At 40.3% G+C, this 16,742-nt stretch overlaps 1 protein-coding gene across 1 annotated transcript; it reads right to left on the bottom strand.

The window, feature by feature from the left end:
* Positions 1 to 239: 239 nt before the first annotated feature.
* LOC128623662 (ATP-binding cassette sub-family D member 2) lies at positions 240 to 16,483 on the bottom strand. Its single transcript, XM_053650815.1, has 10 exons — positions 15,414 to 16,483; positions 13,918 to 14,098; positions 13,351 to 13,472; positions 7,083 to 7,251; positions 6,077 to 6,171; positions 5,636 to 5,781; positions 4,278 to 4,423; positions 3,534 to 3,618; positions 3,309 to 3,434; positions 240 to 1,851 (listed from the first exon to the last, which is right to left on the bottom strand). Exons 1-10 carry the CDS (start codon positions 16,365 to 16,367, stop codon positions 1,635 to 1,637), a joined length of 2,241 nt encoding a protein of 746 aa, XP_053506790.1. The 5' UTR covers positions 16,368 to 16,483; the 3' UTR covers positions 240 to 1,634.
* Positions 16,484 to 16,742: the final 259 nt, after the last annotated feature.

The raw sequence follows: 16,742 nt of genomic DNA, 5'->3' as shown, positions 1-16,742 counted from the left end.
AATAATAATAATAATAATAATTTAAATTGTGACCTTACTATTATAAGCTTCTATATGTATTAAGAATGAATGGGAGACAGAAGCTTATAATACTAAGGTCACAAAATGTCTATAGCTAGTCTGCAGTCTATAAAAGTCTATCATGTTGTCCAGACTATAAGACACATTTTTGTCTTCTCGCAGGTCCTGCTAATTCTAGACTAAATCAATAATTTGGCAAGCAATCATTTGATCAGGCTTGTTGTCAGGAAAACATTAAAGTAAAAGAACTATTTGGTTCTCTGTGTTATTGCCATAGTGCTTCTGGACCATTTTTATCTGTGTGAATTGTATTTATTTATTTCTCAGAGTGTCCGTGCCAGTGCTGGCCATGAACTTGGCAAAACAGTTCTCCATCCCTGCCATGCTGGAGTTCAGAACACAATTATATTATCATAACAGGCTTGTAGATAATGTATGTATTACATATAATGATAAGTATTTGGGGATTGTGCGGCACAGTGGAGCAGTGAGTAGTGTTGCTGCCTCACAGGTCAAGGGTCCCTGGTTTGAGCCTGAGCTAGGCTTACTCAGGACTGAACCAAGTTCCTCTGGGTTCTCCAGTTTCCTCCCACCCCTTAAAAACATGCTGGTAGGTGGATTGGCTATGATAAATTTCCCTCTAGATATGAATGCGTATGTGCATGGTGCCTTGTAATGGACTGGCAGCCCATGGTATATTCTCGCTTCATGCCCAGTGTTCCCGATAGGATAGGATAAAGTGCTTACTCAAGATGAATGAATAAATATTTGTTGATTTTGAGAAACTAGGTCTCTTTTGTCAAACCAGAACCCAGAAAAGCTTAAAGTCTAACGCTGAAACTGAAAACAGACGCTTACTAATAGAACCAATCACTGACACAAGCAGTTTATAAATTATAGCACCAATTATTCACTGAATTAGCTGTCACTAAACAAATATCAAACTAGACTTCGGAATTTAGGGCGAGAAATCAGCTGTTAACGGTAAAGTATTTGTGTAACATAAGCCCAAATCACATAATTTCTAATGTCACTAGAAAGAAACAAAACAATAAGCAGCATCATAGCAGGTACAGATATTTCCTAAAAGAAGCAGAGATAGCTGTCATTGCCACATGTACATCAATAAAAACACAAAAGTCACTAAAATGTTACAATCAATCCCATTTTCTGAAGCAGCAAATTATACTGCGATAATTACAAACAGCTTAGCTAAAATTATCTCTGGACTCTGAGATAAAACATAGCCAATATACAGATGAAATCTGCATAAGGGAAAAGAAGACATAAAAAGGCTTTTTTTTTTTAGAAAGAGACAAACTTTGAAAATCACTGTTTAACACTGCAGGAACTGCAGCTAGTTTTGAGGATGGTGTAAGGATGCGTGCACACTGAAACTTCCCTCCTGTACATTTTCAGTGTGGAGTAGTTAGTAAATGTACAAGGGATTGCGATTGGGATTGTAGGATAGTGAGTGGCGAGAACCTAACTCACACTGTAATGGATAAAGTTGAGCTGCAGCCTCAAAGCGCTCACCAATCGGGACTTGGTGGGCAAAGTTGCTGTTGTCTGGCGTGCAGCTTGCATGTGCTGTAACCCGAGCTCTCTGTCTCTCATTCCCCCTCACTGGACTCAGTTGTCTTCAGCACCGAGTCCTCACCCAGGATCTTACACAGTTCATTCAGTCTCTGCTGCATCTTGGGAATGCCGGCGAGCTGAGCCTCCAGACGCTGCTTCTCCTCAGTGAGAGAAAGCCGAGTAGCTGTATCCAACTGCTCGAACCGCCAACCTCCCTCGCCATCAAACTGCAGCAGGTGTGTGTGGTACTTCCTGTACCATGCGACAAGAATGAGCATAACAAAGTGAGGGTATGTGGGTCACGACTTATTAATGAAATCAGCCAGACATCTATTTATGAATGACTTATTATAATAATAGAACACAGTAGGGCTGCCACAAGTGATAGACAAATTTCAATAATAGAAAAAGTTTTGAATGGTTGGTCTATGTTATGTAGCTCTCTGTGGGACACTCTACCTCACGTCACACCAGAAATAGCAAAGCTATGTGAATCAATTAAGTTATTTCTTCAAACCAATAGTGTTGATAAACAGTGTGGTGATGATGAAGTGCTACATTGTTTAATTTCCTTATGTACAAAACTTATGTACACTTTGAATAAAGTGTGTAAAGTCATCAAGTTGCCATCCTGCTTTCAGTTCACATCGAAGGTGCTGGGAGTCGATCCCAAAAAGAGTCGATTCCCTGATTTGTAGGCATGTAAGTGTCAAGCCCAAAGCTTTAGAGTCCATTCCACACACTGAATATGACTCACTTCATGCATACCTGGTAAGTGAAAAGAATTTAGCATCTCAGTGTTTCATTGAGTGAGACAGCCAGTGGATACCAGCCTTTAATTAAACCTTGAATTTGATTGGTCGAAATTGAATGACTCGGAGCTCAAAATGAAATGAAGACCCTCTCCCAGTGAAGGAGACCATCAGTCACACTAACATATCGTAGCAAAAATGTGTGTGAAACCAATAAAAAATGTATGGAATACATTGACTTTATGTTAGATTGGGTGTCTGATTGATTTTAAAAACGTGATTGATATAAGCACTTATTCTTATGCTGTGACAGATCGTCTGATAAATGTCAGTAATTCTGTATTTTACTCAGTGACCTGTTATTTAATTAAGCCTAGTTAAGAGCTCTATAGTTAGCTAGAAAAAATATTATATAGCTATATAAAAATATAGCTAGAAAGACATATTTTTTGATAATCTTTTTTGGCATTATCTAACCAAAGAAACAAACAAACAAAAAAATAAAGAATCATTAATTGCGGCCCTAAAACAGAATGCGAGTGAGTGCCATTAATGTTTGTTTTCACACTATAGGAACACTGAGAAGGCATAATCAATTACAATAAATTGTAATATCACAATAAACTGTAATATTCAGTAATGTTTAAGCCTTTAAGCCTTTCTCACAGTACCCCAGCGTTCCATAACGCTGGCAAAATGGGAATCAATCAACTTATCGGACATTTTCAATCAGTATAAACAAATTCATTATTTTATCGCCACAAGTCTGTTATAAGATTAGTCAGGATACTGTTGGGTTTCTGTGTGTAGAGTATCGTGACTCTGTTTAGCTGTGAGAGCAGGGTGAGGGGAAAGGAAAGGGGTGTGAGGGAACCACCAAAACTCAATTTTTTGGCCTCTTAAGATAATTTGTTGCTCAAAAATCTTCAGTACAACCGTGACGTGCTTATGCCTTACCATAGAGAAGGCCTATGGGTAATAGACAGCAAGGAGATCCCAGCATCCTTTGCAGCCTGGAATATTTTACCCTCCACATCAATACTGACAGCACTTGTGCATTCATCCAACAGGGCGTACTTGGGCCTAAAGAGATGAATGATAGAGAGAGAGGTTCAGATGTTAAGACAAATCTAACGCGCACAGTGATGATCTTGCCCACGGCATGGGCTGCATATATCTTACTTGTGATAGAACATGCGAGCCATGCCCATCCGCTGCTTCTCTCCTCCTGACAGCACATCTTTCCAGTCCACCTCTGCTTCCCAACCTGCAAACACAAACAGAAATCACGTAATCATATTTATATGCAACGTGTTTATATTGTATGTTTTGCAGAAATACTTGACTATGCATTCGGATAGTCATATAACTCAGATAGTCATACTCCATAAAGTACAAGTTGCATTATAAGAGGGATGGATTTGCATTGGTTGGTAAACATATACAGTATATGGCGGCTGATGCTTTTTTTAGTTTTGCACTGAAGCTACGAGGCTAATATTTTTAATGCTAATTAACTACAACAATTAACTACTTTTTTTTTTTTACTTATCTTTACCAAGGGTGCCAATAATTCTGGAGCTGACTGTAAAGTTCCGCCCAGCTCAAATCATCCAGAAGAAAATAGCAGGAAAAAAGACATTTAGAAAATTCACAACAGAAATTATGATTAAAATGGTCACAGTCATCCTGGTAAAAGTCGCATTACGTATTAAGCATTCGTAATACTGTGGTTGAATTGCCTCTAGCTAGAAAACACCCATTCTCTATTCTCTCTCACACACACGGACATATCCGGATCCCATTCACTGACTCTGAACAACCTCATTAAGCTTCAGTCTCATTACAAAAGGCCTTTTGCGGATCAGAAGGCTTTTTTAAGTGGAGTTGAGTAAAAGTTATTCAGGAGTGGCGCTGTCAGCGTACCTCCTTCTCGGGTGACGATGTGTTTGAGGTTGACAATATCCAGAATGTCTTCCAGGTCTTTGTCTCTATAGCCCTTCTCATGCATGTCCTCCACAGAGTCGGGGTACGTCACTTGATCTCGTAGTGTCCCAATAGACATGTAAGGCCTGTAAAGAGGATGCACATTCTAGCACAGTTTGACGGCTGCTCTACGGAGTATTGAGTCTGTTCCTTACTTGAGCTGAGGAATGTTTGAATTAGCGAATGTGACCCTGTCAGTACTGATAACATAAAAATAAACTGGAATAATTAAATCAAACCTCATTTCTATTTTGTGCTGATATTCACAATACTGTTAATAAATGATTAATTAAATAATAATTATAATTAGAATATAACAATAGTAATAATAATAATAATAAGGATATTAGTATAAAATATTAGTACAATAAATCCAAAATTCTAATAATGCTTCTTCCTTTACTTCCTGTTTCATCTTGAATATTCACTGTACTACAGAGTGAAATGTGTGAGCCTGATAAATATTTCAGCAGTAAGAGCTCAAGTTTCCTGTTCTCAGCAGAATCTTCCAGCTTCAGTTACCGTCTCACTCCTGTTACACTGCATGGACTACGCCCCTGGTGTGGTGGAGTATCTGTCACAATGTGTGTATAGGTGGGTAGGTGGGTGTATGTTGCAGTGAATTGGTGTGGATGGCTGTGTGACTAGACATGTGTGTTTTGTCTGTGCAAGTAAATGGGCAATACACCGAACAGCCATAACATTAAAACCACCGCCTGTTTTGTGCTGCAAAAACAGTTCAGACCCGTCGAGGCTTGGACTCTACAAGACCTCTGAAGATGTGCTGTGGGATCTGGCACCAAGACGTTTGCACCAGATCCTTTAAGTCCTGTAAGTTACGAGGTGGGGTCTCCATGGATCAGACTTGTTTGTCCAACACGTCCAACAGATACTCGATCGGATTGAGATCTGGGGAATTTGGAGGCAACATCTTTGTCATGTTCCTCAAACCATTCCTGAACATTTTCTGCAGTGTGTCAGGGCGCATTAGCCTGCTGAAAGAGGTCACTGACATTTCGTTTTGGAGATTCTCTAACCCAGTCTTCCAGCCATCACAATTTTTCCCTTGTCAAAGTTGCTCAGATCCTTACGCTTGCCCATTTTTCCTGTTCCAACACATCAAACTTGAGAACGGACTTTTCACTTGCTGCCTAATATATTCCACCCTTTGACTGGTCCCATAGTATCAATGTTATTCACTTCAACTTTCAGTGGTTTTAATGTTATGGCTGATCGGTATATGTCTGAATGACTGTGTGTGTGTGTGTGTGTGTGTGTGTGTGTGTGTGTGCGCTCACCTCTGTGGGATGTAGAACATGTGCTGTGGAGCAGGTTTGTACAACATGCCACTGTACACAGGCCAGAGACCGCTAAGGATGCGGAAGAGAGAGCTTTTACCACAGCCGTTAGGTCCTGTGATCAGCAGGTGCATACCCTCCTCCACCTACACACCATACATCACAAACACACACACACACACACTTTCATAAACACATTCCTGCAATGTTTTTAACAATCAAAGTGACGAAGTAAATGCTCTTATTTGTCATTCAAACATGTTTCTACTACTCGTCAGGCTGTTTTCACAGGTGCAGTCCTAAATCTATTTTGCTTAGGTGTTATCAAGTGCCACACTTATTATCTCACAGATCTGAAATAGCAGTGACTGAGGCTTTAAAGTAAACCATTATCTACAAATCATGTGCTTTATAAAACAAGGGACATGTCCTACTTCTTACCTTAAAGTTCAGGCTGGAAACAACCACATCCGCATTTGGAGTGATGATGGGAACATTCTCACAAACTATACCCTTGTCCACATCAATCACTTTTCCTAAGAAGGAAAAAAAAAGGCTAAATCAGAAGTTTTAAAAATATATAATATTTTTGAGAATCATTTTGTTGTTGGGAAAAAGTTTTATTTATGTTAGAATACCGGAATAAAAAAAAGATAATGAAGTGGCTAGCTGTAAAATGAACTGGACCACATCAACAGATCCAGTTACTGTTCCTGGATGCTCATCTAAACCACAATTTAGCTAATGTCTGACCCTTCAACTGTTAGCTTTTTCTCACAGAATGCTTTTGGAGAGCCAATTGATTAAACACTGCTTACAATTTAGCAAATACTGCTGAAATTTATAATCCTTACATCTAAGTACACCTATAAGAAGCATTGTATGAAACAGGCTGTATGTGTCGGCCTTCTAGTAGCAAAATAGTAGAGCATCTACTGTATCTATGGTTAGTTTAAAAAAAGCATGTCTAATGTTTCAGAAACCATGAAAATACCAGCAGAACATGTGTCGCATGTTCAGGCTAGCAAAATGGAAAATGCAGGCATGCAAAATCTGAGCATGTGTATGCTTCTGTGTTGTCTATCATTCAGTCTGCATATGAGAATTCATGTATTATGTAGAAGCAAATTCTCTAATTGCATCTGAAGGATCAGTTTTTAGTTGGTATTGCTCTGTTGCATCATCCTACTGATATTTTATTTCTCCTGTCCCTCAACCAGAAAAAGGTTATAAGGAGATTTTTTGTTTGCGGCTTACATATTTTCTGACTATATTAGCTCGAATATTTCTTCGTGCCATGCTGCACCTTGCTACTTGATTCTGAATCCTGCTGCCATCTGTACTAGAAAATATAAAGACAAGCTTTATAATATTTCCGATGGGTTTTTAACTATTTAAGTCTAGGTTGTAGCTCCATGCGCACTATTCCCCTGCGTTAATGCTGTACCTTTGATCTCTAATGGACCATCAATGTGCAGTTCAGGCCTCCTGCCACCGTTCTCTCCAGCTGCTGCTGTCACGGAGACCAACGCACGCTTATACACTCCCCTCTGCACCTCCTCAAAAACCAGGAACATGTTGTGGACACGGGCTGTGTATCCGGCCAGCTCAGTGACCTGCAGAACACAGGAAGAGTCTGGTCAGTGGGGTTAAGTCAATCCAACCCTGTATTTATCCGAGGCTGGCTTAGTTCATTTTCCAAGAACTGATATTTACTAAACCTGAGCCAATATAATAAAAAGGGGTTTTCTACACATGATTAATTTATCGCCTTCGAAGATTTAAGGGAGCAAAAATGATACTTGATTTGTTAGCTATTTGGTTTGGATTTGGTTTGGTTGCACACTGCACATAATTAAACAAACAAACAAACAAACAAACAAACAAAATAGGCAGAGGGGCATGTATGACAGAAAATGCACAGTACTCGTAATTTTCATTCATGAATTAATTGGTCTGAAATATGACAATGGAAGAATGTAAACAAACTTTTTCCAAGTGTTGCAGGAATCTCAAAATCACCCAAGCAATCAATAATTGATTACTGTATATACATATAAATTAAGCATAAAAACTGAATAGATTTTCTGTACTGTAACCAGCATGTTCTTTTTTTGTTCATCAGTCTTAAATATGCAGAACAGATTGCATTTTTGCAGAGCTACAGCTCTGTCCTTTGGCTCAGTTTGTGCCTCGTGGATTGGTTTGGCAGCTACAGAAAAAAAATGACTATTTACTATTTAGCACTACCAAAAAGAAAACATACTATTACTATTTAGCACTACCTACTATTTAGTTCACTACCTGCGATTGGGTCAATTTAGGGTCAAATAATTTTTTTTCCACTGTGTCCAACCATTCATTCATTTGGAAGTTCATTTGGAAGTGGACTAGCACATCACTTAGACGGTTTCAAACTGTTTGTTTTGGTCCACACTTCTTACCTGACAAAGGGGGAAAATGCACCAGGGTTTGATTAAATCTGACTAAATGCTGCATATGTGAAAGGCCATAAAGTAACCAAGTCAGCTCTGCTGATCTTATGATTCACTCTGAAAACTCACGGGAATATTTAGAAAGAGTTGTGTTTAGAGAAGCATAGATATACTGCCTTCCTCAGACTCATGCAGGGGAAGTCCTTTGCAGTCTTCAGGGACAACAACAAGTGTCAACAAATCTGGATGCTGCTGCCATAGTGATGAGCTCTACCCATGAGATTAAGGAAATGCATTGATTGAAAATGGTTGAGTCAGGGAGCCTCTCCATAATGGTCTTTAGGACAGCAGAATGTCTGAGCTTGAGCATTTGTGATGTAAGACTAACTGCTGCTAATCAACAGATGGTAGATTTAATCTCTCACTTAATCACTAAGACTCACAGTGGTACACTAGAGCCAAAACACATGGCCAAAGCCATCTTTCAGTGAGATATCCAGATGCCAAAGCTATATAGGAACAGAGGGAAGTGTGATCTAGGAGCTGTAATGTCACATACTTTATTGCTAATGATGTTTGAAAGCAGGAAAGGTCCAATGCTATGATCAGTACTATGATTATTCTTGTATTATTTAGCATAATTCCATTAGCATGTTGTATAGGTTACATACCAATGTAGTCTCTAATAGGCCTATAATTGTGCTTGTTATGTATCTTGCATATTGTAATCTCTGTGTATTGTGAGACTCTGCAAGGTATGTCACTTTTTTTGCTAGAGTGATGAACTACCATTTCCCACTGCTTCACATATCTGCTTTTTTGCCCACAAGCCCCATGAAACCATCTTGTGCTAGCAAAATAAAGCCTAGTGTTACTACAGAGTCTGGTCCAAGGTGTATTCCCGGTTTGTGCCTGGTGTTCCTGTGATAGGCTCCAGATCCACCATGACACTGACCAAGACACAACAGAAGATGAATGAATGAATAGTGTTACAGTGTGAATCACCAGCCTAATCTCTGAAGAGAGTTAAGTGTATGTTATGATCTTTGATGGCTTACCAGAAAAACATTTCATGGATATCCAGTTTATGAGTCAGTCAAAGAGTCAAACAAATATTGAAAGTCCCTGACAATGTGAATGTAGTGGGTAGTGGTGTTAGAATTGTTGTTGGAGGTATGAAACCACTTTTGTGTCCCATACAGTTAGTCAGTTTGCCCAACAACATGAGCATGAGCATCTCTGAGACCACCACGAATGCCTATCCTAAGGACGCCATACTACCAGTCTATGGTGAGTGGCTCTGTATACCCTGTTCTGAGGCAAACATACATTGCAGTCTATGTTTGGTAATGTTTTCATCTCAAACTGGGTTCCTTTTTTCCATCAAGGTTGATGGTTGCCCCAGACTCACTGGTGTGCAAATTAACAGACTTACTGATGCTCAAGTTTCCTGACCTGCCAGCATGCTTCACTGACCCATCTCTGCTCGAGTTCCTTGACCCAACAGCATACTTTACAAATTAGTTTGCACTTGACTTTCCAGATATGCTGAAACCTTTTCTCACATTGATGAGGGCAACATTCTGTGTGGAGGAGCTTCAGCAGCAAGTCCATTGTTTGTACAACCCCAATTCTGAAAAAGTTGGGACAGTATGGAAAATGCAAAAAAACAAACAAACAAAAAAGAGTCACTCGAAAATTCAGTTCACTCTGTACTATATTGAAACACACATTATTAACAAATTATTTTATGTTTTACTTTGTGAAATTAATTTATTTTTGAAAATATACACTCATTTCAAATCTGATGACTGCAACAAACAGTCGACAGTGGACTGTTTACCACTGTGTAACATCACCTTTTCTTTTACTAACACTTATTAAGCGTTTAGGCGCTGAGTGAAGACACCAGTTGGTTAAGTTTAGCAAGCAGAATTTCCGCCCATTCATCCATTATGCATTTCTTCAGCTGCATAACTGTACAGGGCCTTCGTTGCCTTATTTTATGCTTCATAATGCGCCACACATTCTCAATCAGAGACAGGTCAGGACTGCAGGCAGGCCATGCTAGCATCCACACTCTCTGTTTCGCAACCATGCGCTTGTAATCCAGGCAGAATATGGTTTGGCGTTGTCCTGCTCTGGATGGCAGCACATGTCGCTGCAAAATGTTTACATATTTTTCTGTATTAATGCTGCCCTCACATATATCCATGCCATGTGCACTGACACACCCACATACCCCCATACACACCCCCATACCATGACAGATGCTGGCTTTTGGACCTGACGCTGATAACAGCTTGGATGGTCCTTTTCCTCTTTGGCCCGGAGAACACAACGGCTCTTTTGTCCAAAACCTAATCGAAATGATGATTCATCAGACCACAAAACACGATTCCACTGTGCTCCTGTCCATCTCAGATGAGACCGAACCTAGAGAAGTCGGCAGTGCTTCTGGACAGTGTTGATGTATGGCTTCTGCTTTGCATAGTGAAGCCTTAACTTGCATCTATGGATGCAGCTGCGAATGGTGTTGACTGACAAAGGTTTACCAAAGTATTCCTGAGCCCATGTTAGGATATCCATTACAACGGTTTTTAAGACAGTGACGTCTGAGGGATCGGAGATCACAGACATTCAGAAGTGGTTTTCGGCCTTGACCTTTAAGCACCGAGATTAGACCGGATTCCTTGAATCTTTTAATTATATTGTGCACTGTAGAAGGTGAAATGCCCCAAATCCTACCAATTTGTTTTTAGGGAATGTTGTTCTCAAAGTGTTGGATTATTCGCTGATGCATCTGTTGGCAGATTTGGAGCCTCAACCCATCCTTGCTCTTGAAGGACTAGGCATTTTTTGGTGGTTCCTTATATACTATGATTAGACAATTGCCTCACCTGTTTCACATCACCTTCTTATTTCAACTTGTCACATCGCTATTACTCCTAAATTGCCCCTGTCCCAACTTTTTTGGAATGTGTTACATGCATCCATTAAAAAAATAAAAATAAACGTTTATCTTCAAAAAACTATGCAGTTGATTAGGTAAAACATAAAATACCTTGTCTTTATACAATTTTTGTTCAAAGTACATTTACAAATCACTCCTCTTTGTTTTTATTAGCATTTTCCATACTGTCTCGACTTTTTCAGAATTGGGTTTGTACATTTTCTAGATACTTGACCAATGAGGTTGCAGCTCTGGGGCAAGCAAAAAACCCAAACAAAACACAGGCTCAGGTGTATGTACATTTAATCAGTTTAAATAACCATTGCATTAAATTATAATTCACAGCTTTTCAAGAAATGGGATTTCAAACAGGGATCTAGCAAAACATGCAAACTAGCCAAAGTAGAAAAGCTCAAATTCATGTACAAACATTTGCTATGAAGTTGTGTTTCTAAGTGTAGTGTGAGTTATATTCAAGCACAATAGGGAGCTTCCCATTTACCCTTTTTACATACTGTATCTTTCTTTATGTATAACTATCATATCCCAAAGGATTCTTCAGACCTCAGATGGCTCTAAATGTCTCAGAGGTCTTTAACACATCTCTCTCTCTCTCTCTCTCTCTCTCTCTCTCTGGGACCTCTTATTAGTACACAGTGAGCTATACTCAACCTCTGTATCCCCCTGTACTTATTAGCCAAATTGTTGCTATTGCTATTATTTGTGAGTGTCAAGATGAAGCAATTCAACTTGGTATTGGGAGGCAACAGTGAATGAAATTCTGTACAATTCATTTTCATTCTATAGTTTTAACAAATTAACAACTTTCAACAATGGACAATGTCACAATGCAGCTTTAGTAGAATCTGGATGCTACTGTAGGTTTAGATTCCTTGAGCAATGAGCAGTGAGTAAGCCAGAGCTGACAGTGGCAAGGAAAACTCCCCGAGATGACATTAGGAAGAAGCCTTGAGAGGAAACAGACTCAAAAAGGAACCCATCTTCTTCTGGGATTATATAGTGGGATTATAAATCACTGTATACTGTAAAGTCAAACAGTACTACATGCTTTGAACAGATGTTTAGTATGAGCATATTGTGAATTATACGGTTATATAATACAATACAACACAACATACATTTTTTTTATTACTGCTATATTATAATTGAGAAAAATGACCAAATTGATTTCTTTTATTTCCTGATTCTCTTTCTCGACCATGTTTTTATGAGCCCTTCAGTCCAGGAAAGGAGGGAATGGTCCCTGTAAGGAAGGTATGACTTCTGAACCTGTCAGCCCCAGCGAGGGAGATGTGGACACTATGCTTGTCAGTGTCAAGGAAGTAGACCTGGTCTCTGTTAAATTCAGTCCCACCTACTGTACAGTAATTGTCAATGCCAGCAAAAGAGGCATAGACTCTGTGCCTATCGGTCCCAAGTAACCCAGTTATGGCCTCTAACTTCTTAAACACCTTTTCCCATTAAAACTGACCTGTTTTCACAATACTGAATTGTTCTGGATTGCATCAAATCATTTATTATTATTTTTCACTGAATTACAAGTTTAAATGTGTCTTTCATAGATTAAACGTATCAAAATGTGCATCATAGTGTCTTACTATTAAAAAAATTATTTTCATTCAAAAATTTTTGTAGCACCTATATTTATTGTACTGTTTTATTATACTGTATTTAGTGATGCATTGATACCAATACTGGTATTGATCTGATACAGTGCTCACTTATACTCGTACAAAATTCAGATGCACCAAAAACAATAAAACATAGTTTACTTAAAGCTAGATAAAAGCCTTTTTCTGAAGTAAAACTAAACTTTCTCCACAAGCACCCTACTTGCTAGCTAAAGCACTTAATTTAGTCAGCGTTAAAACGAACGAACCTAGTAGCCTACATACATGTGTGCAATTTTATTTAAATGAATGAGTCTTTATTGATCACATATATATTGCAGAACAGTGAAATTCTTTTCTTCACATACCCCAGCATATTAGGAAGTTGGGGTCAGAGTGCAGGATCAGCCATGATACAGTGCCCCTGGAGCAGAGAGGGTTAATGGCCTTGCTCAAGGGTCCAACAGTGGCAGCGCTGGGGCTTGAACCCCCAATTTTCCGATCAGTAACCCAGAGCCTTAACCCCCAAGCCACCATTGCCCAATTTTATTTAACCACTATTTAATCCAAAGAATCATAAACACAGATAAATAAATTGTTCAGTGATTTCCCTGATTAATTAATACTAAGTAGGTTACTAATTTTAGTATCAAAAAAAAAAAAAAACAACAAACAGGAACTCGTACTCGGTCTTACCTCTTTGTAGGAGGACATTATCCTCTCAATGGCGTCTGCCCCTGAGGCTAGAAGATTACGTGCAGTCGTGAAGGCTTCTGTCCTCTCACTCACTAACACCTGTGTTTGGCCATCTGCAAGTTCTATAAAGAAGGATGTAATGTTAAGTTTCAAACTCTAATCAACTTTCACAATAGTACACACTTCGCAATTACAATGCTGTTGTAATTCTGAAATCATGATAATTAGTAGTCATCTGTTTGTGTTTCAACTCTATCAGAAGACACTCGTTTGATTATGTCTGGGAAAAGAATGGAAAGGAAATGCATAAAACCCAGGGATCTTTGTGTCTGTTTACTGGCACAGCATTGATATTAATGAGCTCACTGCATTTCAACATACTGCATAATGCTTCCGGGTCTTCTATGAATGGATTCCTTTCATTAAGAATTCCAATAAACGCACTTCCCGAACCACATGCTTTCTACAGTAACGGTAAAACTTCACAGTATTCACAGTTATGTATCCACAGAAAGCCTGAACACTACTGAAACAATAACAGTAAGTGAAATTGCTTAAGATGCTTACCGTTGTCAGCAAAGCCGGTGGCAGTGATGATGGGCACTGCCACCATAACAAGGCCACATGCACTCCAAACGTACTTCATGAGGAACTGCTCGATCATGATGTACCACAGGCGCTTGGACAGGATCAGATTCATCTGCTCAGCCAGAGCCTTGTAGCACTTCTGCAGTTGGAGCATCTCTACCTGTCCCGTAGAAAAGAAAAAAGTTTGGCAAAAGGTGCAGAATTTTACATTATACATGAAGCAGGGGTGTAGCAACATCCTCAGCATTGAATTAATAGCTAGTGTGCTGAATTAACACACAAAGCTGTTACAGTAGTGCTGAAACTACTATTATGTGCTTGAATGACTTATTATAGTTTTTAATGATCGCTTCCAGGGTTGAATTACTTCTGTGAACATTTAACACCTACAATAGTAAAAAAAAAAAAAAAAAAAAAAAATTACTAGCACGGCTGTCTAACAGCTCCAGGGTTTCTGGTTCAGTTCTGAGCTCGGGTTACTGTCTGTGTAGAGTTTCTGTACATGTCTGCATAGGTTTCCTCCAGGTTCTCCAGTTTCCATCCACCTGACAAATTCATGCCACTAGGTGGACAGGTTATGCTAAATTACTATTAAAAGTGTGAATTTTATGTACAGTATAGATGGTAGAGGTCGACCGATTGTTTGGTTTTGGCAATTAATCAGCACAGAGAACCGATTGCTGGGAGTTCCGGTTATTAGCAAAAATCCACACTGGTAGTTTTTTCCGGTTGCGTTCGTTGTGGGAGCGGCTGAGAAGAGTCTGCTCTCATTATACAGTACGAGAAAGGCGTGAAATAAAAACTAGCACTGACAAAATTTGTTGTGTTATTTGAAGTGTTTTATTTTTTATTTTTTAATTTTTTTTTTAATTTTATTCATTTTGGATGTCTCTATTTTTATTTGTTATTTGGGGTGTTACTTTTTGGCTCAGTTTGGATGTATATCTTTTAGTTACTTTTATAATTATTACTAGTTAATACATATTCATATTTATATATTTATTTCATTTAAAAAAAAGTACTGTACATTTTCATGGTACAGTCAGTACTGTTTATTCTCGTGATAAAGTTTGGCAATATTTTACTTTGAGTGTTATGTTTTCATTCAGTATCAATTTTTAAAACTTCGGTATCCGTAAAATCCACTGTGGGTCGACCTTTAATAGATGGTGCCATGTGATGGACTGGTGTCCCAATCAGGGTGTGTCCATGGCATGCCTCATACCCAGATCCACTGCAACCCTGACCAAGATAAAGCAGGTAGCCTATTGAAGATGAATGAATGAATAATATCCAATAAGATCCCTAAAGCAGCCCAAACTAAGTTTTGAAAAAACTTGAGGCACACATATCTTCGTTAAAAGCCACTCTAACTATCTTTACGATGTTTCTGGATAAGAGAAATGCGCGTGATGCGCAATGCATACTACACACTGCAACTGCTCCAAAATTCAACACTTTAGACAAGGTCTCACCTTGTGCCCTCCGTAGAAGGCAATCTCCTCCGCTTGGGCGATGATCCTCGAGTGGGCGTGGCGCAGATGCCCTTTCCTGCGCGCCTCCTCAGCCACCAGTTGGCCGAACGTCGGGGAACACCAGCGCAGCACTTTAGCGGTGATGAACACCACCAGGCCGGCTAGCAGCGTGGGCCCCGTGGCCCCGGCGCCGCGCGACCTCGCGGTCTGGATGAGCGTGTATGAGGTGAGGATAACGTCTAGCACTGGCTTGGTGAGGTTGGAGTAGAGGCGCGCGACAGACTGAGCAAACATCGCTACGTCCTCCGTAAGCGAGTGATCGGGATTGGCCAGCCTCGCATCCATGTTCGCCACACGGTAGTACGTCTGGCCGGCGAAGTAGGTCGCGTAGGCGCGCTGCACGAGGCGCGTGCGCAAGGCCAGCGCGAGCTTCCCCTCTAGGTAGCGGATCGCGCTGTTTACGAATGTGGCAGGCACGGCCACGAGCAGCCACTTCATCAGCTTGGCGATGAAGCTGCGCGGCCGCTTCTCCACGATGCTCTTGACGATCTTGCCATCCAAGCCGGCCACGTAGATGGACAGGAATGTCCGCGAGACCAGAGCCGCCGAGTGTAAGCAGAGCAAGGCTAGTTCTCGGGTCGCGAGCTTCGGAAAAATGATTCTGATCAGATCGAGGATCTGTCTAAAGAACCGCGCGTCCACGCCGGGCGACCTGGGATTCTCATCAGGACCGGAAACGGTTTCTAATGCAGATCTATGCGTCGGCACCAGTCCATTCTGCTCTCGTTGTCCGTTAGCGGTGCTTTTGGGCTCTGTGCGTTTACCGAGCCGTTTGTAGATGACAGGGTAAAGGGTTTTTAAGCCGTATGCAGCCGCTGCGAGGATCACGGCTCGTCTGGCCGCTGCGCTCTTATTCCATTTCACCTCAGACGCTGCATGCAATATGCTGCTCATTTTTACCCGCTATATTCACCGCCGGAGCTCTCTAATCCGCATCCATCGGGCTATGCAAATCCTTATTCACTCCTCTCGATGAGCCGGTTTGCTGCAGCACCGTTTTTTGCTTCTTTCCGTCACTCCGGTTACGATGCGGCGTTTCGCGTTTGCCACGCCTCCGAGGAATACGATTGGTCACATCAGTGATGTGACTGTGCACGAGCTGTGTTCTTAGATGTTAGTGATGGGAATTCCGGCTGAGCCAAAGAATCAGTGAGTCAGATCATTTGACTCAACTCAACGATAAGAGCCGACTCGTTCGACTCCCAGATGCCTTTCTTTTCTAAACCGGGACACCGTTTGCCATATTTTGACACCATAATATTCATCTTC

The sequence above is a fragment of the Ictalurus furcatus genome, chromosome 19 (assembly GCF_023375685.1).
Source record: "Ictalurus furcatus strain D&B chromosome 19, Billie_1.0, whole genome shotgun sequence".
NCBI classification, from domain to species: Eukaryota; Metazoa; Chordata; class Actinopteri; order Siluriformes; family Ictaluridae; genus Ictalurus; species Ictalurus furcatus.
The sequence above is the reverse complement of the archived record's forward strand: the minus strand, read 5'-3'. Positions and strand labels throughout refer to the sequence as shown.

Coding starts and splice junctions, on each gene's coding strand:
- LOC128623662 (XM_053650815.1), bottom strand. CDS start 16,367: ATGAGCAGCATATTGCATGCAGCGTCTGAGGTGAAATGGAATAAGAGC. Junction 13,473..13,917: donor CACCGGCTTTGCTGACAACG/GTAAGCATCTTA, acceptor CCTTCTTTATAG/AACTTGCAGATGGCCAAACA. Junction 7,252..13,350: donor TAATGTCCTCCTACAAAGAG/GTAAGACCGAGT, acceptor TGTGTTCTGCAG/GTCACTGAGCTGGCCGGATA.